This window comes from Neomonachus schauinslandi, chromosome 5, assembly GCF_002201575.2.
Source record: "Neomonachus schauinslandi chromosome 5, ASM220157v2, whole genome shotgun sequence".
NCBI classification, from domain to species: domain Eukaryota; kingdom Metazoa; phylum Chordata; class Mammalia; order Carnivora; family Phocidae; genus Neomonachus; species Neomonachus schauinslandi.
In genome coordinates, this window is record NC_058407.1 from 76,832,684 (window position 1) to 76,858,488 (window position 25,805).

The 25,805-nt window shown below is 42.3% G+C and overlaps 1 protein-coding gene across 2 annotated transcripts in view; it reads left to right on the forward strand.

Moving 5' to 3' along the window:
- Nucleotides 1-25,805, forward strand: part of TMTC1 (transmembrane O-mannosyltransferase targeting cadherins 1) — a 255,645-nt gene that overhangs the window by 161,708 nt on the left and 68,132 nt on the right. For both annotated transcript variants that reach the window (XM_044914902.1, XM_021690623.1), the window contains 2 exons: nucleotides 6,620-6,741; nucleotides 21,942-22,109. In XM_044914902.1, coding sequence (XP_044770837.1) covers nucleotides 6,620-6,741; nucleotides 21,942-22,109 — 290 coding nt within the window. The remainder of the gene's footprint in view (nucleotides 1-6,619; nucleotides 6,742-21,941; nucleotides 22,110-25,805) is intronic.

Here is a 25,805-nt window from a genome sequence, read left to right on the forward strand (position 1 = left end):
TTTTATACAACACTTAAAATTTTCTATAACCTCAATGGCCTTCAAAAGGGTGGTTTAGCCACAGGCTGACACCTAATGGAAATATAACAGTGTAAAGATGGGACCAAGGCAAGGATGGGCTGGAGCCGGCTCTCCTGTCAGCTCACAAAAACCATGGTTCTGATCCTTCTTTAGCATCCGCAGCTCTGCGTCCATCCCTATATACCCTCCTACTCTGAGCCGATCTGCCGGTCAGGGTCCCGGCAGGGAACACACGACAGGGCCGGTGGGGTGACTGAAGAATTTATGAAGGGTCTGTTTGCAGTGATATGGGCAGGGTTCGTGGAGCCAACATACACAGTGACACCTGCCAGATGACCTAAAAAGACAAAAGGACAGGACTGTCACCGGCGGGCAAAGGGATGAGAGCTGTGACCATGGAGAGGAACCCCAGACGGGAGCTATACCTGTAGATGGGTGAACTGAGCCACTGCCTGACTGAGGTGGAGGAGGGAGGGGCTGTAAGATGCAGAGGAAAACAGCCAACAGTGAAGATCAGCTGGACAAGAGGCAGCCCAAGGGGAATAAGTTTGAGGTACGGTTGTGCAGGGCTCTGACAGTGTCCTCTTGCCACAAACAGCCAAGCTCTTTCTGTCCTCACTTGTTGGCACTTCCCATTCTCATCTCGAAATCCTCCTTTGGGGCCCCGTTCTCCATTCATTTAATGCCGTCTGCATTATCCCCATCCTTGCGACTGTCTAAGGGCTTTTGTAGATTTAAAGTTCATGATGTTTTAAATCAACTGAAGCCTCTGATTTGCTCAAGTGGAGACTCAACTGATGTATTTCCTGTGGACAGCTGGAGGAGGGGTCTTGGGGCACAAAAGAATTCTTAAGATGTACAAAAGCAGCACAAGGAGAGCCCAGGTTCCCCAGTTTTGCAGGAAGGAGAGCTGAGGTTGTGTGCAACCCTGAGAACTATTTCTCCCAGAAATATTGCCATAACTCCCTGGCATTTGTGCTGATGATGGTTATAGTTATTCGTGAAGGATCCAAAGGTCTAAGACATATGACAGGTTATGGCAGGGATAGTAATACCTCCACAGAGTCGTTGGGAGGTTCGGTCATTATGTAAACTTGCACAAATTTGGATTGGGTGCCGCAGGGTCGCTGTTCAGAGCCTCTCTCACTGCCCGGCTCAGTGACTGGGATTCAGAACAGGCCCCTCACAAGAGATGAGGCAGTACTTGTAGTCACAAGGCATTCCAATTCATCAAATAACTTGTCGTCTTCAATTAAAAATAACTTTCACAGCGACAATAATAGGAATATGATTGGATATCTTAATAAGTTAAAGTATTTTAAAAATTAAAACTGAATATCAGTAAAGTGAAAGATGTAACTTTTCCTGATGACACAAGCCACAGGACCAGGCAAAGGAAGTAGTCATAAGTAGCAGTGAATGGAATCAGAGCGGTGCAGAAGGCATGTGTATGTGTTCATTAAAATACCTCAGTACCGCTGGTCAGTCCTGCCAGACCCTCACAGGATGCTCTTGGATACATCTGCAGACTGAGGACTGTTCACCCCAAGTTAATGTTGCAAATACCATCTTTCAGAGGGTTACCAAAAGTAAAAGATTTCCTTGGCGGGGAGTCCCTGAAAAGGCTCCGCTTGAGAACCCTAGTGATGCATGTGCAGCTTTCATCGCTGAGCTTTACTATTGCAACGCATATGAGTTGCATGCCAATTGTGTGTGTGCCAGGTATCTAGGTAAAAAATTTAAATGAGATGGTGACTGCCATCAAGGAATTCCTAGTCTAATGGAAGAAATAGACCCCTAAACAGAAAGAAAAAGGGGGGCCTAATATGTATTGGCAGCCATGCCAGTTGTCAGCTTGGCAAACGCCTGACTCCTAGGGCTGAGGAGGGGAGCTCGACTGTCATCCGCTTCTCCAAAGATTGATAAATTAGATGCAGACAGCGAGAGCCCAGCGCTGCCAAATAAATCTTCAGGCTTGAAATATAACTGTGGTATATGTAGAACTCTGAGAACATACTCGCACCCTACATGCCATTTTCCTGAAAACTGTAGAGGTGGGAAAAAATATGATAATAATGATAATAATCACTGTAACGAGGGGGCAGCTGGCTGGCTCAGTTGGTAGAGCATGGGACTCTTGATCTCGGGGTTGTAAGTTCAAGCCCCACGTTGGGTGTAGAAAAAATTTAAAAGTAAAAAAATAATCTTAAAAAAATTACTATAATGAGGTCCATTCTCTGCCTTCTGGAAGGGAACGGTCAGTAGTGGATGTTGTCTGTTTTGAATGGGCCAAGGAGGGGTCCTCTTCTCCTGGACACACACCCACACCCTGCTGGCCACAGTGCACGTGTGTGTGTGTGTGTGTGTGTCCCCCCTTGTCCGTGACCTGTGCTTTGAAAAGTGAACTGAAAGTGAGAAGGGGAAGAAATAAACCAGAAGCTGCGGGACTGGACTTGGATTCTGGAGTGACATTTCCTTTGAGGTCACTAATGGTCCTGAGAAAACCACTTCTTTTTTTTTTAAAGATTTTATTTACTTATTTGACAGAGAGAGAGATAACAAGAGCAGGGACACAAGCAGGGGGAGTGGGAGAGGGAGAAGCAGGCTTCCTGCTGAGCAGGGAGCCTGACGCGGGGCTCGATCCCAGGACCCTGGGATCATGACCTGAGCCGAAGGCAGACGCTTAACGACTGAGCCACCCAGGCGCCCAAGAAAACCACTTCTTTTCCCTTCCTTAGCTGCTCGGTCAGATAGGTGGTGTGGAGACAGAGCTGAACAACTCTCTGGGCAGGTGTTAAGCTCTTTATCTCTTTGCAGCTCAGGGGCATGCTTCTCTACCTCGTCCCAAGCCAGAAAAGAATCAAACCTACCACTTGTCATACTGAATCTATCTATTTTTCCTTACAGACACAATAGGTATCAGTACCCTTTCTTTGGTTTTACTGATCATCAGGTTAAAGCTCAAAGAAATAAATTAACTCTGAAGTTTCATGGTTAATCAGATAATGCATATTATTAATAGCTGTATGATTAACTCTTTTAATTCTCATGTCTTTTTACCCCCTACTGTAATTTGAATAACTAAATTTCCATTTGCCTCTATTCCTAGAAATTGAATGCACTCTGTGTACTTTGGAAAGTCACAAATTCTCTCCCCCCACCACTCATATTTTGTTTGAGTTTCTATTAGGCCGAAACAAGCTTTAAATTCTTTAAGCAATTCTGTCACATCTGTGATCCACAACGTGCAAAATCAGATTCCCTCCCACTCTTTCTCATTCTAGAAAATTCAGCCATGTCTATGACATTTTCCCCTAACTTTACAACTTTCTGCTTGGTTGATTGACTTGCCGTTTAAAGAAATACATTTCTGAATAGTTTCTCTTTCTCTTGACTGAATGGGGAGGAGGGAAGACAAAGGGTATGATCATCAATTTAATTTGAGAATAAAGAATTTGTCATGAATATTATTTTTCTCAAGACAAAATAAAATAGGAAAACTTCATTGAGTTTGGGTGCTGTGCTGCTGTCTTCAATTGAATTGAGCAAAAAGCTCCCCGTAGAATCAGCCCCTCTGCCAGGGACCTGCCCTCCTATCCCAGCCACAACCAAATTTGTCTGCCTCCTAAGCATTCGTTCATTTTTTCAAACTCAGATCATCACCTCCACCAGGATGTCCTCCTTAACTTCTCCCCTTCTTGCATCCAGTTTTCTCTCTTGCCCAGTCCATTTATTCATTCACTGATTTATTTAACAAATATTTCCAAGCACCCATTAAGTGCCAGGCACTGAGCTAAGCACAGACCATGCACCAGCAAACACAGCTACCCAGCTCCCTGCCCTCCTGTCTCCTCTGGTCTCCTGGGGGAGACATTTTATAAAGACAGGAAACACACAGATAAATGTGTGATTACAACTGGAATGATTCATGAAGGAAATAAAGATGCTCTTGGAGACTGAAGAACCTGGTAGAGGAACAAGGAACACACGGTGTTGTGAGTTTTCAGTTTGCACGTCGGTCCTCTGGAGGAGGCTGGGGGCTCCTTGACTCTCACCCTCATCTTCCCTGTCCCCAGCAGCGGTGAGCTCTGCGGGGGTCCTGCCCCCTGCAGGGTTGGGAGAGGGAGGGGGAGGCGGGCAGGCACGGAGATGGGTGCCTGCAGGTCACCTGACACCTGCCTCCTCCCAACCTAGGGGCTTCTGAAAGCACTGGGGATTCTGCTGAGTAAAGGACATAAACACATGCCCACCAGAGTGAGGAAGGCAGCCTTTGTTCAGGAAAGAAGGTGCGAGATTGCCGGTGTGGAAGTGATGCCTCCTTCAGCTCCCCAGTGGGGACTGTTGTTTCATAACCTTGAGGACGGCCCGAGAGGTGGCTCGCTAGATGTTAACACTACCCAGGACATGACTAACGGCCTGGCTGGAGTTCTGTTTACACTCTTTTCTTTTCAATTCTATAGGATTAATAAATAGAGCATATTAAATTCTTTTCAGAAATTTCTGTGGGACGATATGCGAATTCTTTTGTAAAAAGTATTTCACCTTTTGACAGGCTTGAAAGAAGTAGTCAACTATAGCTAAAAAATAAAAGTGCATCGATAGAAGTAGAACACCAGTCAATAGTAGACCGAGAGTTCATGAGTCACACTGGACAAGACACTTATTCTCTGGGATTCGTTTTCAATTTTAGCAAAGAAATACTTGCTCTTGATTCACAGGATTCTTTTTTTTTTTTTTTTTAAAGATTTTTATTTATTTATTTGAGAGAGAGCACAGAGAGAGGGCCAGAGGGAGAAGCAGACTCCCTGCCGAGCAGGGAGCCCGATGCGGGACTCGATCCAGGGACTCCAGGATCATGACCTGAGCCGAAGGCAGTCGCTTAACCAACTGAGCCACCCAGGCGCCTGATTCACAGGATTCTTATGAAGGTGTTATTCTTCTTTAAATTATGTAAACTTTAAGTTCTTGAGATGAAATGTACTTTGTAAATTCAAAGTATAATCTAAATTAAAAAAATAGGTTGCAGCTTTTAAATATAATGAACTTGCTACTTTTCTCACCTGTTTTTTTTCCCCTCAATTTTAGTGGGTCAGAGAAAATAAAACATCAGCCCTATTGCACCCATTTCAGTTGAAGGCTTGTTATGAAAGCCTTTTTTTCCCTTTCATCTTTTAATTCTGAAGAGTATGGTTCCTTTAGGTAAAAAAATGAGATCATAACTTACAGAACCATTAATTATTTAAGGGAAATTGTCCAAATCACATTTATTCATATGGAATTGCTCTCCAAAATTTTATTACTCTATATGTTATAATCAGCAAAACAAAGATCTTAATAAAATCCAGGTGATGGGGCACCTGGGTGGCTCAGTCCTTAAGCGTCTGCCTTTGGCTCAGGTCATGATCCCAGGGTCCTGGGATCGATCTCCGCATCGGGGAGCCTGCTTCTCCCTCTTCCTCTGCCTGCCACTCTGCCTACTTGTGCTCTCTCTCTCTGTCAAATGAATAAGTAAAATCTTTAATAAATAAATAAATAAATAAAATAAAATCCAGGTGACAAATTTCTCAAGATGTTAAAAATCTTTCACTTTGTCCACTTAAAGCATTAGTAGTTTGTATTAGGAAGTTTTATTTATATTTAAAACTCTTGTATCTAGTCTTCTACAATTATTAAAAGTAATACACCTTTAAATGTTTGTAAGAAATATTTATAAATGTAATATGCAAAGTTCTATTTGGTTTTCTTAAACTGTTTTAAAGAGAAAAAATAATGTCATCTGTATATTAAGGCTTGTTTTAAAGAGGCCTGTCTTCAGATGTGTCCATATCATAGACAGTCATGGAAATACAAACTAACTTTTACAGTGTCCATTATAACAAATTATTAGTAGTAAATAATTTTTTCTGCTAATTAAAAGTGACAGAAAAATCTTGACAGATTAATATCTACAATAAATATATAATATTAGAGAAAGGTGCTTTGTCAATTTAATGAATTATTGTAATGATTATTGATGACAAAAAATTTCATGGAAAAATTACTGGCTTAATTCGAGCTAAAAATTTCTCAGCTTTAATGATCTCTCATTGGTTCCCTGAATTTTACCATTTGCATTTAATTTCCTTTATGCCAGGCTTTATGCTAAGCTTCTGGTGAGCTTTGTGTAGGTTTGTTGTGGGTTTGTTTTTTTTTTAATGCATTCTATTTCTGAGAGGCTAATTCTCCATGATGCCTTAGTGAGCTTGATTCTATTAAGCTGCTTTGCTCTCTGGATACCAGTTGCCTGGGGGGGACAGAGATTCTAAAAGGGACCAGAACCAAAAAGTAGGGTTGCTGTAGGGCCAGCCCAGAACAAGGAGTAATGGTCACTGATCCTGTGCAATTATCAGAGGTTTCTGGGTGGCAAACGTGTGCCTTGCCAGAGGCCTTTCAGCCCGAGGGCCTTCTCTGATGAATTCAGCACACTGATCAAAGGGTTTGCATTGGTCTCCTTTATTCATTCCGTCAATGAGAACTTGAGAATGAAAGAGATGGTTAAATGCTGACTGAAGTGAAATGTTTAAAAAATTAATTTGTCCTTCACTATTGTGTGTTTCAGAGACTGGAGCACAAGGAAGTGTTAGTGGGCTTGTTGTTCCTGGTTTTCCCGTTCATTCCAGCCAGCAATCTCTTCTTCAGGGTGGGTTTTGTGGTGGCCGAGAGAGTCCTTTACATGCCTAGGTAATTATTGCTCGTGATTTCCTCTTTACGAGACCTGCCTTCCGTCACCAACATGGATAGTTCCAGAGGGACGGTCCTTTGCGTGTGTCACAATTAGGTCCTCGTGTTGCTGAGGCGTGTATTACCTCAGCTTTCACAACAGCCGCAGGGAGGTCTGGGCGAGCTCGGGCTTGCACCTGTTCACTCCGGCTCACAGCGGCTTACCTCCAGCTGGGAGCTTGACGGCTAAATGGGAAGTACTGACTTGAGTATATTTGGGATTCCAGGGCAATCATTTACCCCAATATCTATGTTTCATTAAACGTAATTGTAGTAATTTTCTAGAAATATTTGATTTGCATAAAATTATTACTTGTTAAGTAACACGAGTGTAATTATATCTTCTTCCTTCTTTCTCTTTTCCTTTCTTTGTTCTTTTAATTTAAAAATAGGTACAATCTCAAGAAAATTTGTCCTTGAGAAAAAAGTGGTTAAAAATTATAAAGGGTCTTCAGCCATATGTCATTACATAATGCCACTTACCTCTGAATATTTGAACTCTGCTGAAGCTTGTCTGTTCTCTTGTCAGTGTTTCAAGTCCACATTTCTTTTCAGATGCCTGGAAAAGTCCCCTAAGTGGTTCTGCCTTTAATCCATTGTGTAACCTTGAGCAAGATGTGAAGCTTTTTTGAACCCAGGCTTTCTCATTTTTAAAATAGGGATTTTAGTAAACTTCCTAAAATTAAGTAGTATCATGAAAGTTATATAAGAATGAACTTTTGTACAAGGCAGTATCCTAAACCAAAATATTATAAGGAAATCATTATTTTTATTTATTGAGTTAGGAATTTTATTTTATTTATTTTTTGAATTTTATTTTTGTTTCAAATTTTTATTTAAATTCTAGTTAGTTAACATATCGTGTAATATTGGTTTCAAGAGTAGAATTCAGTGATTCATCACTTATATGTAACACCCAGTGCTCATCACAAGAAGTGGCCTCTTTAATGCCAGTCACCCATTTAGCCCATCCCCCACCCACCTCCCCTCCAGCAACCCTCAGTTTGTTCTCTGTCTTTAAGAGTCTCTTATGGTTTGCTTCCCTCTCTTTCTCCTGCGCTTTCCCTATGTTCATCTGTTTCGTTTCTTAAATTCCACATATGAGTGAAATCATATGGTATTTGTCTTTCTCTGATTGGCCTATTTCACTTAGCATAATCCTCTGTAGCTCCATGCATGTCATTGCAAATGGCAAGATTTCATTCTTGTTGCTGGCTGAGTACTATTCCTGTGTGTTTGTGTGTGTGTACACACCACATCTTCTTTATCCGTTTATCAGTCAGTGGACATTTGGGCTGTTTCCATAGTTTGGCTATTGTCGATGATGCTGCTATAAACATCAGGGTGCATGTGCCCCTTTGAATCTGCATTTTTGTATCCTTTGGGTAGGAATTTTAATTAACTTTAAATTTTATTTTTGAATTAATTTAAATATCAATAGATTTTAATTTTATTAATTGATATTGAGTTAGAAATTTTAAAACACAAATAATTAGGAATCAATTTCATAACGTTTGATTACCCCTAAGCCAAGTACCTAACAGTTTTTCCAAGTCTTTACAGCTTCTTGTTTTGACTTGGTTAAGGAGAGAGGGCAGTCCTTAATTTTCTTCCTGGGTCTTCAGTACCATTTGGGAAGGCGGTTATTTCTTTTTTATTTTTTTAAAGATTTTATTTATTTATTTGACACAGAGAGAGAGAGAACACAAGCAGGGGGGGAACGGCAGGCAGGGGAGAAGCAGGCTCCCTGCTGAGCAAGGAGCCCGATGTGGGACTCGATCCCAGGACCCCGGGATCATGACCTGAGCGAAGGCAGACGCTTAACCGACTGAGCCACCCAGGTGCCCCAAGAAGGCGGTTATTTCTTGATAAATACTATTTGTTAAGGACAAAAATACAACACAAATTCTTTGTATTCTGTATTGCTGTGAGATACCAGGCTTATGAGACCTTGCCAGTAATAGGGAATATGAAGGGCAAAGGGGAATCAGTGTCTGTTCTAGGTATGTTTTTGCTTAGACCAGCTGAAAGTGGCTTCAGTCTGCTCTTCTCTGTAGTGTGGATGATTGCAAGTGGAACCTGTGTTCATTCTTCACCTAACAAGTTTTCACAGAGCACGTTTGCATTCTGTACTAGAATCTGAGCCTACAAAGATTAAGTGAGTCTTGGTGCCTGCCCTCAAAGAGTTTAGCTGCTGATAAACATGAATTAATGTTAATTGTATCAAAACTTCTAGTGAACCTCTATTATATATCAGTCACTATGCTGAGCATATTATATTTATCAGTTCACTCACACTGTTTATGTAGTAGTCCATAGCTCCCCCCTGAAGTTAGGGGGCCTGTGTTTGAATTCTGGCTTAAGCATGATCATGTGTGATGCCTCAAAGCCTCGCTTCCCTCATCTGTATAAAATGAAGATAATAGCACCCAACTCAAGGAGACATTGTGAGCATTAAATGAGATGATCATTTCAAAAGCTTAGAAAGCGTTTTGCATTGTATGTGGTCAATGAAAAAATGTAGTTTAAGTGTTATTGATTGATGTCAGCTCCCTAGGTAGCTGATGCCATTACCCTGTTTTACAAAAATATAATACCTGGGCGCTAAGAAGTTAATGAACTTGCTCAAGATGGGCAGAGCTGAAATGCAGATCTTTGTCTACTCAAGGACCTCTCACCTTCCAGACTATATTGCTTCTCTGATAGTAACATCTTAGTATTCTTTTTAAGTGAAAAGAAGAAACTCAGAACACAGTAAACGTACTTTCAGCTCAACTCCATTTGGTGATCAGGACGTGTACTTCTAAGAGTCCTGTGAGATAAATCCTCAGGAATCTGGGATTTGGGGGGACAAAGAATTGCATGTGCAGCAAACTTTTCTAATCCAGAGACAAGAGAACAATTTCTGAGGAAATAAAGGGCTGGAATTTTAAACAAGAGGTTAAAATGTCATTTTTCTGGAAGAGACCCTTATGTCAACATTATTAAACCCATAATACTGTTATCATCCATTTGTGGGGTGTCTTAGTTAAAATAAGGGGTTCCACTCGCCTAGGTAGGTGTATTTCCCTAAACCTACAGAATCATGCCAGTTCTGGCTCTTCCTGAGTGCCGTATCTTAAATAGACCTTTCTCTTTCAAAAAAGGATTTATTTATTTTAGAGAGAGAAAGCACGTGCACAAGCAGGGGGAGGGATGGGGGAGAGAGAGAGAGAATCCCAAGCAGACTCTGTGCCAAGCATGAAGCCCAGCATGGGGCTCGATCTCACAACCCTGAGATCATGACCTGAGCCAAAACCAAGAGGATGCTCAACTAGCTGAGCCACCCAGGCGCCCCGACCTTTCTCTGACTTTCTTTTCTCTAAAATAGACAAAGTAGTGTCCCTGTCCTTTTACCGCTAGGTATAAGCTCATTTGGATTAAAATGAAAGTTCTGAATATGAAGAAAGCTTCAATATTTCCAAGAACAAGTGCCTGCCTCTTAGAACCTACTCGGATTTTGCTCCATTTTGCAAACTTGGTGCAGAGTCATCCAAAATCAGGGTCAGTGACCTGGTCTTAATTAAAGAGATGACTATCTTTTTTTCTTTTCTACCCTGCATGTGCGCATTGCAGTGTTGACATTCAGTCATCATTTTCCGAGGGTTTCAGCAGCTTTTTGCCCAGCTATCCATTGTTTTCCACTGAGGTGGGGCAGCTGGTCACTGCTGCGTAAAGTCTTTTCCAGGGAAAGTCCCCCATTTTCCTAGAAAACTGTCAACGTTTATAAATGGAGTGTGCTGAAGTCCTTAGCGCCGCTGGAAGCTTCCTGGGGACCACAGAGAAGTTGGCCTGTGCCTTAGGCATCCCTGGGAAAGCATGAGAACACTGGGTGTTGCCTGTTGCACTTATGAAGGTTAGACATTGGCTTTGGCGATGGTGAAGACCATTTCCCAAGCCTTTTACACACACAGGAATCTTCTCTGCATGACTCTCCTTACATTATTGACCTTGACAAGAAAGAGCCATTTTCCACAGCTTGAAGTACCCAGGTGCTTTGAGGAAAACATACACACAGTGTCCTCAATGGAAGTTTGGTAATACCTGTCATCATCTTTATGCAGACATCTGTGTTCTCTCAAAAACTCTAGCAAATGACAGGACAATGAAGTTAAAAGCTGACTTGGTAATTCTTCTGAGGAAGTTGAACTTTCTGCTCATTAAATGTTTGTTTCAAGTGATATGGAGCCAAATCTTGGCCTTAGATTCCATCCATAACACCACAGAAATCATGTCCACCCTCACTGAAGCCTGGGTGACTCCCATCAGGCCCAAGGGCTGATTTGGCTATTTTACAAGAAAAGCCCAGAATGAGTCAGACCAAGTACTCTTTCATCTCTGCCTTTATGCCTAACAATGAATAAGGCACTCAAATCTTCTGGCTTTTGTTCTCCCTCCATCCTAACTTAGATAAGACCCAAAATGTCACCTTCCTCTGACTTGCACTTTGAAATCTGTGGATAAAAGGGACAGAAATAGGCTATCTATTTATCATTGCATGGCTTTAGGGTCAGAGTTTCACCACCAAAAGAAATTGGAATAATCTTTTCTTCTGGTGATAAATGCCTATTTTGTGGATTTCCTTTTTGAACAGGCAGGAGAGTTTGGGGCTTAAATCACTTTTTTTAACAGATATTTTGATCTCTTACTCTTCTCTCCAGAGAGGCATAATGTTTTATGGCTACTTTTTTTTTTGTATTTTATAAAAACCACATTAGAATGCTTCAAAGGACTAAAATTTCTTTGAATCAATGAAGCAGAAATAGTTGTTGGGAGGTCTCAAATGAAGTCATAGGATGTGATCAGATATTCACTTACATGCCAGATTAAGGGTGATTTATTCACTTCATCGCCAAAGAGCAAATTCCTAAGCTACTTTAAGAAAACATGAATGAGTGGAAATAGGAAGCAGATAAGAATAAATGAAGGCAGAAACAATATTGTGGATAGCATTGATCAAGAATAATTGAGACCACAGAAGGAGAAGTTCGATACCATGTGATACCATGTGTTGGAGGGAAGAAAGAAATATAAAAGTTTGCCCTTGTATAATCCCTAAGCTTGTGGACACATCAGACACGGAAAACTGGAAAAATGATGACCCTCACCCCATTCATTTTTGATTTTGAGGATTACCTTCAAGTCATACCTATCAATTTGAGGTGAAATTTTTCATCTTACCTGGGTCGCTATGGGAGCAATACTGCAGTATTTCTTTCTCAGGATGCAAAAGGAAAAATGGTACCTCAGAAGTAATATTGCTTCCATTATCTGATTTTGGGAACCCCTTCTGAGGAGCCATCTATGCATAGGCTTCTTCAGACTTGCTGGAGGAGAGTGACGATGATTTGAGAGTAAATCAAAGTTTGGCCAAATATTAAAATCAGCAGAGCAGTCGTTCGATATCAATGCAAGCTTACCTTAGCAAATCCAGTAGGACAAGACTGAACTGGGAATTGGTACAGCCCCATCAGTCCCCTACTGACTGGCAGCCTTGGGGGGGGGATCATTTTCCTACCAGTAAAACCAGAGGGTTAGCCTTGCTCAGTGGTCCCCAAGTGTTGCTTAGATCTCCATAACAGACTTTTCCTGGTCTGTGGCCAAGTTAAGACAATGTAGTGGGTTTTTCATAAAGTTTTATCTATGCATTTTTTAAATTATGAAATTATGCCTTTCTTATATTTTTGGTATTAAAATATCTTTTCTCCTATGACAAGGTGTAAGAGCAGCAGGGGGTGCACAACCCCCCCTCCCCCACCCAAGTCCACCTTCTTGGAAATTTTACGGGATTGGGAAATCTCAAACCTCAGTAATCATTGTGCTACATGATCTCTAAGGTCTCTTTCAGCTCCAAAGTTCAACTGTTTTGTGATTCAGAATAACCTTGTGGAAAGCATGAATTTTTTTTTTCTCCTCCAGGTTTTAAACAAGGGTTTTTGTCATGCATTGGAATGTGACCACCTATGTCTGCTCTTTTTCAATAGGATGGTCCCCGTAGGGAAAGGGAGATGGGTCCCATGCGGGGAGGGGAAAGGAAGGTGCTACATTTGCCATGGGGACAGGCTCTCTGAGGGACCAGGTGGTAGACACCAGGAAGTGGTTCGGGAAGGATCTGTGTGGGGTCCCTACTGTGAGATAATGAGGTGTCCTCATAAGCAGCAGGAGCAGCTGATGCTTAGAAGTTCACGGGGAAAGCAGCAAGAAGGAATGTATATGTCAGGAGGAAATGGGCCCCTGGCAGCAAGAGCAAGGCCAGACCTCCCTCTTCAAGGAGCCGTTGTACAGGCAGCTTAGTAAGAGAGGTTGCAGTCCGTGAAAACAGGTCAGAAGTTTGCCTGTCCCCATGAAGTCATGGAGAGAGACCCATTAATTCGGCTGAAGCCAAGGATCTAAGGAGGGGCTCAAAGTGCAGGTAAATTGCCCCCAAGGTGGTTGATACTGAATAAAGAAGGTTGAGTCCCCTCTAAGGCCATGGGTGGCAGAGATGGGACAAGATTGAACCACGTAAGAGGACACAAGTAACTCGATTTTGAGGGGGCCAAGTCACAAAAATCGTGGGAAACCCGATAAAGCCAGATACTCATTTTTTAGTTTGATTTTGTTTGTTTGTTTGTTTCAAATTCCCGTTGTATAATACATTAAAGAGGTGGGAAAAGCAGCTTGGGCTTGACAAAGAGCCACTTAACTAAAAACTCAAGAAATAGATTGAGAGGCAGTTTTCAGTTACAAGGTCAAGTGCACCAGGTCTCTGAGAATATATGTGTATAAGTGTGCCTATGTGTTGGCTAAATTACCCAGAGCCACTCAATTATTACTTAGTTTTAACTCTGAATCCATTTTTTATGCAGTTCTACCATGCCGCCTTAAAAGGAGGTTCTCTTTTATCATAATGAGTGCAATTGAAGGAAAAGGAGAAATGCAGTGCGCTATTACACTAGGGGGCAATAAAGTGGTATCACCAAATGATCTGGAGAGAAAGAGTGAAGATCACGGATACCACTGGAAAACAAACAGTGGGAAGATCCAAGATTTGAGTAAGGAAGTAAGTCTTTTTACTTTAGAGAGGTAGTCTAATGCTTTTAAATATGGCGTCTTCCATGTTATACACCATATTTTAAAAGAAAGCTGAGTCTGTCAAGCTCTGTTGCTCCTCCCCACGTCTCCGGTTTTCAGTGGGACAAACCTCCACTGTCGTGCAGTCAGAGGCTTCCTGCTGGTGTAACAACCTACTCCGGGGTTTCAGAAGTTGGTTAAGATTATTCTTCAGAATATGATGGAGTAAGGATGGAAATATTTGATACCAGCTTGTCTCTTTGTTCTTGCTGTGCCAGCATGAACTGTTCCATCCAGCCCTTCGAGACCTGAATTCAGAAGAGGTATGAGATCTAGACGCTAGGCCTTGTCCAGTGAGGGCTGCTCTTGAGGGCAGTGCCCAGGTAGGGAGGGTCTCAGGGTTGCCCCAGGCTTGGGGTCGGTGCTTGTGCTTGGGGGTGAGTGTGCCATGTGAAGAACGTGACCAGGAAGGAAAGGAGCAGGACTTTTACTGAGGGACTCGAGCAAATGTGTTCTAAAACTAGAGATTGTGGATCACAGACAAGTAGAACAGAACAGAGCCGTGGTGAAAATGAAGTGAGCTGAGGGAAGATTGGATGCTGGTGGGCTGAAGATCAGTTGGCCAATCTGCGGGGTGGCCTGAGTCAGGCAGTTACTTACTGAACTATAATCACAGCCTTAATATCACAAAAGTCTATTAGTTAATAAAAAAAAATGAATGTTTATGCCTATTAAGTCCTAAATGATGAACAGCAAATGTCTGGGAAACCACAATTTGAAAGTAAAATTTGGAGAGTGTAATTTGGATTCAGATGAGCCTAAATGGAAAAATGTATGTGAAAATTCCATAAGCTGTGCTAGGTAGCTGCAAGTCATTATTTCAGTCCACCCTGTGCAAATGAGGAAATTGGAGAAATCAAAGTTGAAGGAAAGCAAAACAACATAGGTCTGGGCCTCTCCCCATTTCCCCGCCCTTTCTCTACCTCCAGTGGTTCTGCAACCCTACCCTAGCAGGTCAGTGCCGTGCTGAAGGAGATTAGGAAATGTGCCTTTGCAAACAGAGGGGAACAACTAACCCATAGATGTTGACAGCCCAGGTCCTGCACATCGGGCTGTGGCTTTGCCTGGAGGGTGGGAGTGGACCGAAGGGTGGCCATCTCAGCCTCCCTCCTATCAAGGCTCCTCGTCCTTATGTGTGAATCCACTGCTTTCCTTTTCTCTTGGATTCTGCGCAGGGAAATGTATCTCAGACCACTGACTTTTTTTTCTTCCATCTTTATTGAAATATAATTGACATAAAATATTGTGTAGGTTGAAGATGTACGCGTGCTGATTGGATACATTTGTATGTATTGCCAAATGGTTACCACTAAACCAGTGACTTCTTATACAGATTTTAGTAATCTTAACATATTCTCCATGTTCTCTTGGAAACCTGGATTGTCCTGCTCTTGTGAGGTTTGGGATCGCCATTTTTGTATGTCTGTACTTTCTCATAGTACCCCGCACAATGGATGCTTCATAAAAGAGTATTGTAGAGCCTTCAGAAACACTGGACACATGAGAAAGCATGTGCTGGTGCGGTCAGGTCCGTGTTAACACATGGAATAGAGGAGGAGGCAGCAACAACTAGTGGATTGTCCATTATGCCTTTGCTTCAGAAGGACAGATGCTGTACCATAGGCCATGGTGGTTTATGGAAGAAGTGACAGAATTCAGGTCCTAGAGATGGGCATGCTTGTAGGAGGGTAGGGAGAGCGTGGTTTTTCTAACTTTGCAGGAGTTGCTTTAGAGTTCCTTGGGGGAGGTCTTTGGCTTTGGCCGAAAGGACTCTCCGGCCCAGATGGAAAATCTGGCAGAGACTATTTGTACCAGGCTGGGAGGGAAGGAAGCCAGGCCTGGAGTGAAAGCTCCTGCAAGGGGCCACACCCACACCCCACGGATGGGTAGTTCTCTTGGTGGTGAAAATCTCCACCCCCTGACTCGGATTGATATATTTTTAGGTTTACCCTTGTTTCCATGTTAGTTTCTGGTACTTTTAACCTCATTGTTCAACCACACTTATGAAACAGCCCCTGTCATAGTCTGATGCTCAAGGTTCAAATGAATAAAACATTACCCCATCCTTAAATAACCAGCCTGAACTTCTTAATACTTTATTTCATATGAAAGTTGAATACAAAAGCTTCTTTACTGTGCATTAGTTCACCAAAAAGATGATAATTTGCATTCTCTTCCATTTCTTCTTTCTTCCTGTATTCATAAAGATAGAGGAGAGAAAGATTTGAAATGCGGATAAGGGAAGATTTGCCTAAGTGCTTTTTGAATTTCAGAACTGTGAGTGCATATTAGCATACATACATGGCTACCTGTATTTTGCACACTACAGGTGTATCTTACTTCCTACAATAGATTGTTCTATAAAAGTGATGTGTGACTCAGACCTTTCTGAAGTGAACAATACTGTACAAGGAAGTTTTTAGTTTTAAGGGAGTTTCTGTGAATGCTTTTGTGGAAGACTTACATTGTCCCGTAAATTACATAGTTTGGGTCAATCTAGACTTTAATAAACTGGATTTCTTGAGGTGTATTTACAGATCTAATCACATATTTTAATGATATACACCGTACATTTTATTGATGTCATAGAACATGGCATACTAAACACACATGAACACATAAACACTTCACTTGAAAACACGGATACCTTGTATTCAGTTCACAGACTGTCCACATACATTATTTCATTTACTCCACAAACAGCCCTTTAAAGTAGCTATATTTTCAGCTACCTAAGCAGGCAATCTTAAACTCTTGTAAAATAAACAACTAAGGCTTCATGAGATTGAGCGAATTTCCTGTGGCCAACGGAACTCCCAAGTGTCAGGAAAGAACCTAGCTCCTTTGACCCAGTTCCCAAATTCCTTTTCCTCACTGTGAACTCCCAAGCTTAAAATTTGCACGAGGCCACTTTTGTTCCACTGTGGCTCATAGTGTTTTAGGGGCCTCAGGAAGTTACTGCATTTACAGGAGCCTGGTAGAGACAGACATCTGTTTTGACCTGGATATATGCAGCCTGTACACATATCCTGTCTCCTACTCTATGCAGCAGAAAATAATTCCCTAATAATAATATTATTATAACATAATATTAATGTTATCCTTTATGGTTGTCTATCGAGCACGAGTGTAAAATTATTTCCTTTTACAAATAAGAAGATTAATAACTAGAGATTTAAATAATTGAAGATCAAACAACAGGCAGTGTCAGAACTGAAATGCAGACTCCAGAGCTCTGCCTTATTTACCACAAGAGGTCTCATAAATTCGGAGCTAGTAGATGAACTGCAAGGTTGAGAGGAAGCATCTCATCTTCAAAGACATAGAGGAGAATCCGGTTCTCAGAAGGTGAAAGCAATGACATTATTATCCCAGCTGTTCATAGATATGCTGAGGAAAGAACGGAAGAAATCTGTTTCGTGGAGAAGTGATAGAAAGAAGCTCTTCCTCTCTACCACAGGAACGCAGCGCCGAGGATGAGGAGCCGCACAAGAGAGAAATGTACAAGAAATGCTTTTGGAGTCATTTTCTTGGAATATGAATAAAGTCACATCCAAATACATTCAACCTTCTGAAAAATTTTCCCACCCATCAAATATGTGAGATTAAAAAAAAAAGAACAAGGTGGGAGTCTTGGCTCATCAGAAGCTGGCAGCTTCCAGGTTAAATCTGATCTGAGGCCTCGCCATTGGTCCCCTGCTGCATCTAGGCTGCAGCATCAAACACCTGTTCTGGGCTCCACATTCCAGGACTTTATTGTTTAACCATCCATGAGACCAGAATCAGATGTTACTGTCATAATTTGCCAGGTGGGGATTCACCAGACCAGAGTGAAGCTAAGTAGGGCCATGTTTCATTTCAACTATCTAAAGTTGGGAATTTTTTTTTTTTAAGTAATAAAATCGTGAAATTGTGTCTGTCTTGTATCACTAATGTTATTTGTAGATCTTTTCAGTGGGTTGTTTGAGTTTAAGTTAAAAGGTAGAATTTCACTTGTATTTAATAGCGAAAAGATTCTCTTTGCTTCATGTAATTAAACAAAAAGTGAAGCCATAGTAAACATCATAACATGCTTGGCCCAGAGATAGAAAATTGTCCCCTTTTCAGGTTGATGTAAATAGGAAGGAGAAGTGTTGTTCTTTTATCACTTAAGAGCTTCTGGGGAAGGTTCGTGAAAGTACATTTGTACTATTTACACAATGATTAACTTCTCACACAGTTTTCAAATAACAGGTTTAAATATTTTTCATTCTAATATGGAAGGACAAACATTGTTGACCTGCATTTCCTCTTCAATTCCCTTTGGATGAGCATCATAAAAATATCAGGGGAGAGATGGCCTAGTCTCTAGTTATTCCGTGCACTGAAATGGGGATACCTTCAGCCTGTGAGTGAGAGATCAAATAATGACTCCAGTCCCAGAAGCCGTGGTGCTTCTCAAGCTGCTTTGAAAATGCGTCTCAGTGCTGAGCCAAACCAATCAGTAACCAGAGTTTGGTTCTTCAGGTTCTGGTTTTGTCCACTGTCAGTGGTTTGCAAAACTGACTCCTTTATGCTCTGTGTAGAGGTCTCTGATCAGAGCCCAGATTTTCCTTAACCAGATTCACCAAAGCAACCTGCAGTCTGGTTTCATCTCCTTGGAGGCCAGAAAGGCATGTAGCTTCTCATTTGCTTGATTTTCTACTTTCAAAATGAGGGCTTGCCCCGCCCCGAGAAATGGAGAGAGCAGTTCTCCCCCCTGCCGCTGAGATCAATGTATTAAAGCAGATGTTGAAGGATGAAATGTCATAATAGAGAAGCATCTTAATCTTTGTGATATTGTGTTCACATTTGTAAGAATGTGATACTCTCTAAGAAATTTGCAAGCCTAAGTAGAGATGATTTTATATGGCTTACTATTTCCTTAAACCATATGTCAATACAAGGACTTTCCAAAAAAAATGATCACGTTACTTGATACTGATGCCTGTGCTGAGTGGAAAGGAATGGCCTTCTCCTTCTTTGGTTATAGCAGGGGTCACTCCTCCTTCGGTTATAGCAGGGGTCAACACACTGTGGCTCCCAAGGGGAGGCTGGCCCACTGCCTGTTTTATAAATACATTTTATTGGAACACAGTCATGCCCATTCATTTACATGGTGTCGATGACTGCTTTCCTGCTCCAAAGATAGAGTGGGCAGGACAGAAAAGCCTGAAAGTCCTGAAATATTTACTCTCTGGCCCCTTCCAGAAAACATTTGCCAACTTCTGGAGATCAGCATCGTGTTAGAGTCATGGGTGTTCTCTGTTACTAGCTGTGGGTGCTGCAGACAAGTTATTTGACTCCTATAAGCTTTAATTTCCTCAATTAAGAAGTCGAAGATACCAAGGATTATATATTTAAATCAGATAATATATTTAAAGCCAGTACCGTCCTTATCCTCGGCCCTACCAATATTGTGGACAGGCCCATGCAACACTCTGAGTGTGGTGCCTGGCCAATAGGAAGGACTCAGTATAAACATACGGATGTGTAAAATAGCTCATTACTTCTGTCGTTGTTATCTTCGTTATTCTTGTCTTCTGCCATTTTGTGGCCATAGCTCAGAGACCCTGTGTGGAGATCCCAGTGTTCTCTTCTTCCACTGCTCTGCCACAGGGCAGCTCTGTTTCCTACAAGGAGACAGAAAACTAGTACTAAAATTTTGTGAATGGCGTGGTTAGGAGGGAAGTAGGTGAAGCTGTGTGGTAAGGTATGAGGAACGCAAGGATCAAGTCAAAAGCCAGACAAGCAGGAGAGCATATGGAGCGTGAATTTGGAATCTGAAATGCGTGGGTTTGTATCTTCGCCCTCCTATACAGGCTGTGTGACCGAATTCAGGAAATCAGTTCACCTTTCTCCTTGTCAGCGTCCTTATGGTTAAACACCGCTCACAGCGAGCGACCCACAGGGACGCGAGGATGGGCTGGACTCCTACACGGAACGTGCTTGGCCCGTGAGATATGCTCAGCAAACATTAGTTCTTCATGGCGCTGCCTTATGAAAGCAGGAGCAAGAAGACAGCGAGAGCTGTGGGTGCCTGCACGGGGTACATGCATTTTAGGACTTCGCTCCCGTGGCGCCATTCCAGACCATATTAAAATCTCAACTTCCTCCCCACCCCGGACTTCCTCTTCCTCTTTGCTTGATAGATTGTTACCCACGTAACATATCCTGCTGTGGGGCACACTCTGTTTTATTTGCTTATTGTCCCCACCCACGTGGGTTCCACGAGGACAGGAATTATTGTCTGTTTTGTCCACTGATACGATCTCGTGGCAGGACACAGTTGGGGGTTTATTAAATATCTGTTGAACAGAAGAACGGAGCCCAGAAGGCTTTTGTGTGGCCAGAGATGCACCCTGCTCCATTAGAGCTGGGATCTGGATGAGGCTGGAGAAGCAAATGGCAAGCATCCTCATGAACTCGAGCAGCCATGGTGACCTATAATGCATCGGCATGGCTGGTTGTAGAGACTGAGAGACGTTTGGAAAATCTTGAAACCTTTAAGGCCCAACATGACTTGTGGAAGTGGGAAGAGGTTTTGGGGTTTTATTATTTTTGTGTTAGTGACTCTACGTTCTAGCATGTTCAAGGTTTCTGCACAGTGCTTATGGCAATCAAATCCAGCCTCCTTAGCTCAAATCTAGTAAGTGGGGTGGTGACTCCCTTTGTTTGGCCTAACAGTGAACCCTCAAAGTTTAAGGAACTGGACCAACCGACTTAGGGGATTTGAAGTATGGAATTGGAGCTCGAACGTGAACTGATTCCCAGCATCTCCATGTCAGAAACCTCAAATGCTTCTCTTGTTTTTCTACCCTTGATACCGTAGACATTTAGAAAAGGGAACAGAAGTGGAGAGATTTTTTTTTAAAGGAGATATGTTTAGAAATGAGACTATTTAAGTGTTTTCCTTTACAAAACCAATCTGCCCCAGTAGACTGGAGTTCTTTGAGGGCAGGACCTGTGGTTTATTCATAATTGGATTCTTAATGCCCACTATATTGCCAGTCACATATAGAGAGAGAATGAATAAATAATTGAACAAGTAAATGGGCTATATTAATTTTGGGCTTCTTATGGCACTAATGTCTAACTGATGTAGGATTTCTTTACACAAGCTGGCTTCATTCTTAAAATATTCCTTAATAATTTGTAGTCTATTATCCAGGGAAAGAAGTGGGTCTTAACTGAAATGCTCATGGCTGATGGATACAAATTAAATGTTTGTGATTTCTGAGGCCAGTCGACTGCATAGATGATGTGAGGGACCACATTCCAGCCAAAGGTTTTTAGAGCTGTGCTATCGACACGCCACTCAGATAACATGAGAGATTCTTCATGTCTATTTAGAAAGCTGAGCCAGAGTCAGCAAGAAAATCCTATCAAAACGGTTTGTCTGTGATGGGCTCCAAGCCGCAATGCTCAGGAGCTGGCCTGTGGATAGATGATTTTCCTTCCGCATAAGGACTTTGACCAGAGTGGGAACATGCCAGGCGGCACATCCCTAGAGACGGACTGCCAGTGCTCCTTGGTGACCAACATTCCTCCCAGGTGCTGATAGGGAGCTCTTGGGGGGACTGGCTCTCACAAAGCCACGACGTCACCCGCTGCGACACAGTCTAGATTTAGACTCGTGGTGCCAATATGGTTATACAATGTCAGTGACAAAAGACAGCAAGAGTCAGAGGGTCTGCCCACGACCCAAGAACACACAAAAGGGACGTCTGCTGATGCTGCTGAAATCCAGGGCAGTTTGAGCCTAAACGATGAACCTGTTACTCTCCACACTAATGCCAGAGGGCTAGCAATGTGCTGGAATAGCGCCTCAGAGAACCAACGTGTAAATACTGTGTAGGATGGGGGGGTTTATATTTGCTTCTCTGTCACGGGGCAAGTTTTATTTGAAAGTTAGTTATATGGGATCGAATACTCAGGGGGACTCCACTGCACCCCCGAAGTAATCCTGCCTCTCTCCCTCTGTTTCCCAGCATGGGCTACTGCATCCTTTTTGTGCACGGATTGAGGAAGCTCTGCACTTGGCTGAATCGATGCGGGGCCACCACGCTGACCGTGTGCACTGTGCTGCTATTATTGCTTTTCTCCTGGAAAACTGTGAAGCAGAATGAAATTTGGCTGTCAAGAGAGTCCCTGTTCAGGTACGATTAGATGGAGAAAAGCAAATCTCTTCCCATGCATTTCTTTGCTTACATATTTGTTTCCAAACAAATGAGATAACATGGGTCTGGCAATAATCATTAACCCACGGGTTTTTGGTTTTTTTTTTTTTTTAAAGATTTTTATTTATTTATTTATTTGAGACAGAGAGAATGAGAGACAGAGAGCATGAGAGGGAGGAAGGTCAGAGGGAGAAGCAGACTCCCTGCCGAGCAGGGAGCCCGATGCGGGACTCGATCCTGGGACTCCAGGATCATGACCTGAGCTGAAGGCAGTCGCTTAACCAACTGAGCCACCCAGGCGCCCCAAACCCACGGGTTTTTGGTTTTGTTTTGTTTTTTTTTTTTAAGTAAAGTTTTAAGTGGAAGATGTAATTTTATTTGAGATTTTTAGCTTTAGTTTTTTAAATGGTATTCAATAAAGTTTAATGTGAGCTCATTCTAAGTGAATTTATGAAAATAAGGTTCATGGGAAGGTTTCTGGGTCTGTGGAACCGTCGTAATGATGAGCTGGGCTGTAAAATCAGCTATAAACAAAAAGAAATGATAAGCCTAACTTCATTATGCAGACAAGTCAATGAGAAATGTGAGCACCCAGCAGGAAGGAAGAGGAACGCAGGACATTTTCTTTAGACTCTTCCAGGACATTAAGTTGTGATCTGTGATCTAGTTGCTTTATTCTGAACATTAATTGTGAACAAAGAAATGGAAGACTTTTCTCATCTCCTGGTAGGTTTCTGTGTGGTATAGAAGCTGTTTCTGAATATAACAACGTCACCTGAAAGCCCTAAACTTGTCGTAAAGTATAAACATTCTTCGGGACTGTTGTTCGTCGTGCCGTGTTTTCTGGACCTTAGGGCACCTCACTAATGCATAATGACCTTCACCTGGGCTCCCTGGCACTGCCCCACCAGGATCCCAACAGGATTTTTCCAGGTTTCCAGGGATTCCCAGTCTGTGCCGTCTTCCAGCTTCTGTCCTCACTTACGACCCAGTTACACAATTCAGTCAGTGTGGTTTTTACTTGGTTCTCTGCTCAGCTGATACCCAACACTTATACTCTGGGAGCAAACAACGGAAACAGAGTTGGGATCGCTTGGGAAAAAGGAAAATATTGGAAGAGTAGAGGAAGGTGCACAGAATTGAAGGGCCACTATAGGAGTTGGCACAGAGCAGACAGGAAACAGGCTTCGGGATAATCTGTCTTGAGAGCACTCGAGCGCCCACCCAGGAACAAATAAGTAAACTTACACCAGGTATTTTTTATCTTCACATCAAAGCCTTGGAAAAATTAAGTCCTCTGGCTGAGCTTGAGCTGTATGTCACATGCCTGCCCTTTGTCTCCACCAGGGCACTAGAATGAGTGATTGGCCAAAGAAGCCCCTCTGACTTCCAGGGAGTTAGGCCAAGCATATTGGGGTTCCACTGAGACTTCACAGAGTGAGGCAAGAGTGAATTCCCCACAGGAAATCCAAGTACTTGAGGAGGGGCACAGACTATAGCTGCCAAGAACGAACGAACAAATGAATGAATGAATGAATGAATGAATGAATGAATGAACAAATAAGACAAATGTTCACTGCACTCTTCTACTATCTTAAAACAACATATTTGATTTTGCTACTTGGCAGTTTAACTTTTTTCTTAATAGAAAAAAATTAGTTTGGTATGTATGTCTTTTTTTTTCCCCAATATTTTATTTATTTACTTGAGAGAGAGAGAGAGAGAACGCCCGTACCCACGAGCAGGGAGAGAGGGAGAAGCAGACTCCCCGCTGAGCAGGGAGCCTGATGCAGGGCTCGATCCCAGGACCCCGGGATCATGACCTGAGCTGAAGGCAGATGCTTAACCGACTGAGCCACCTAGGCACCCCTGGCACGCATGTCTTTTTATTTATTTATTTATTTATTTATTTATTTATTTATTTATTTATTTACTTGAGAGAGAGAGAGAAACAGCATGAGAGCGGAGAGGGTCAGAGGGAGAAACAGGCTCCCTGCTGAGCCGGGAGCCCGATGTGGGACTCGATCCCAGGACTCCGGGATCATGACCTGAGCTGAAGGCAGTCGCTTAACCAACTGAGCCACCCAGGCGCCCCGGTACACGCATGTCTTATTAGCTTATTTATTATTACTATATCGTCATGGTCATCATCATTACCACAGTGGGTACTGTAGAGACCTGGTGATTTTTTTATGAATATTTTTTCACCTTAAGATCCCAGATTCTATTCATTCTCTGTCACATCCCTTTACCTGGCAGTTCTCCCAGACCACAGTGGACTTGTTCCCTCTTGCTAACCATGCGGAGGTCATTCTGTAAACACAGGGGCATGGAAGTTCAGCAATACAACTTCCCCTTAGTCTCTGTTGGCTTGAATTTTTTTTTCTTTTGCTTTCAGCAGTCAGTGCTTTTATGAGAGACCTTAAAATTGTTCCACCCTGTATTAAGCCCTTTGCTTGAATCAAGGTACTAACAGAGGTTGGGTCTTCTGATGATGTTTACTGCTTTATCAGAGCAACTTTGGGGGTGGATTTTGGCAGGCAGCAGTTTATTTCAAGGATAACAAGTTCATGTTCAAATCCTCTAAGGCTGATGCCAGTTTAAAAACAGATAAACAAAAAGCTCATTGACCTTGCATCCAGAGGCTTCTGTTTTTTTTTAGATGAAAGTATGTAGTGACAGCTGATTACTAAAACACAGCCATTCTACATATGTGCTTGAAGAGGTTTTGTGCCCCAGGAGGCCTTTGGTGATCAAATGGAATTTTGTATAACGTGCAAATCAAAGCTTTTGATAGTTTTTAGAAAACTTTGCCTATTACAATTTATGTATGTCCCAAGAAAAGATTTAAGCATCTGAGACTTTAAGAATATTCTTTATTCTCTAAAACCAGATGTTTGCATGTATTCATCGGTGCTGAGTCATGCTCGAATCAGTTGAAACGAACATTTACCAAGAATCTTTGAAGGAAGATAGAGTTACTGGATTGAGTATGGGGACTGGAGTTAGACTTTCTGGCTCCTCTCCAAGTACCACCATTTCATAGCTGTGTGACCTTGGGCAAGGTACCTAATCACTCCATGCCTTAGTTTCTTTATTTTGAAACTTAAAAGAATAATAATAATGTTTCTATTTGGGGTGTAGTGTAAGAATAAATGAGTATGTGAAAGATGCATAAGGCAGTACAACAAACACTATGTAAGGTTTTCAAATTATTGCTGTGCACTATGTTCTAGGGTATGAGAGAGAGGTGGTGGGAGGCGGGAAGGGGGAGAGAGAGATTATCTGTAGATGAGCTGAAAGTCTGCATGGGGGTCAGACACATAAACACATTTTAACATAACATAGCAGGTGGTAGACAGAGGCAGCAGGACACTGTGTAAGTACAAGCAGGCTGCTAAGAACAACCCAGGCCTTCAAGAACTGTTCCCTTATAGACCTGAGCTGCGTACAGAAAGATGAAAACAACCTAAATTAGCCACAGTGATCAAAACCAAGAACTGGCTGATTTGAGTAAGAAAAATTTGTTAAAATTCTAGATAAGGTGATGCCCCTGTCAGAAGCCCATCTGGCTTCTCCTCTGTTCTAAACAATGAACTCATTGACCGTTCCTTGGACATAGGGTCTCATTAAGGCCTCTCTTATTACACGGGGTGGTTTTGCTTGGCAGTACTA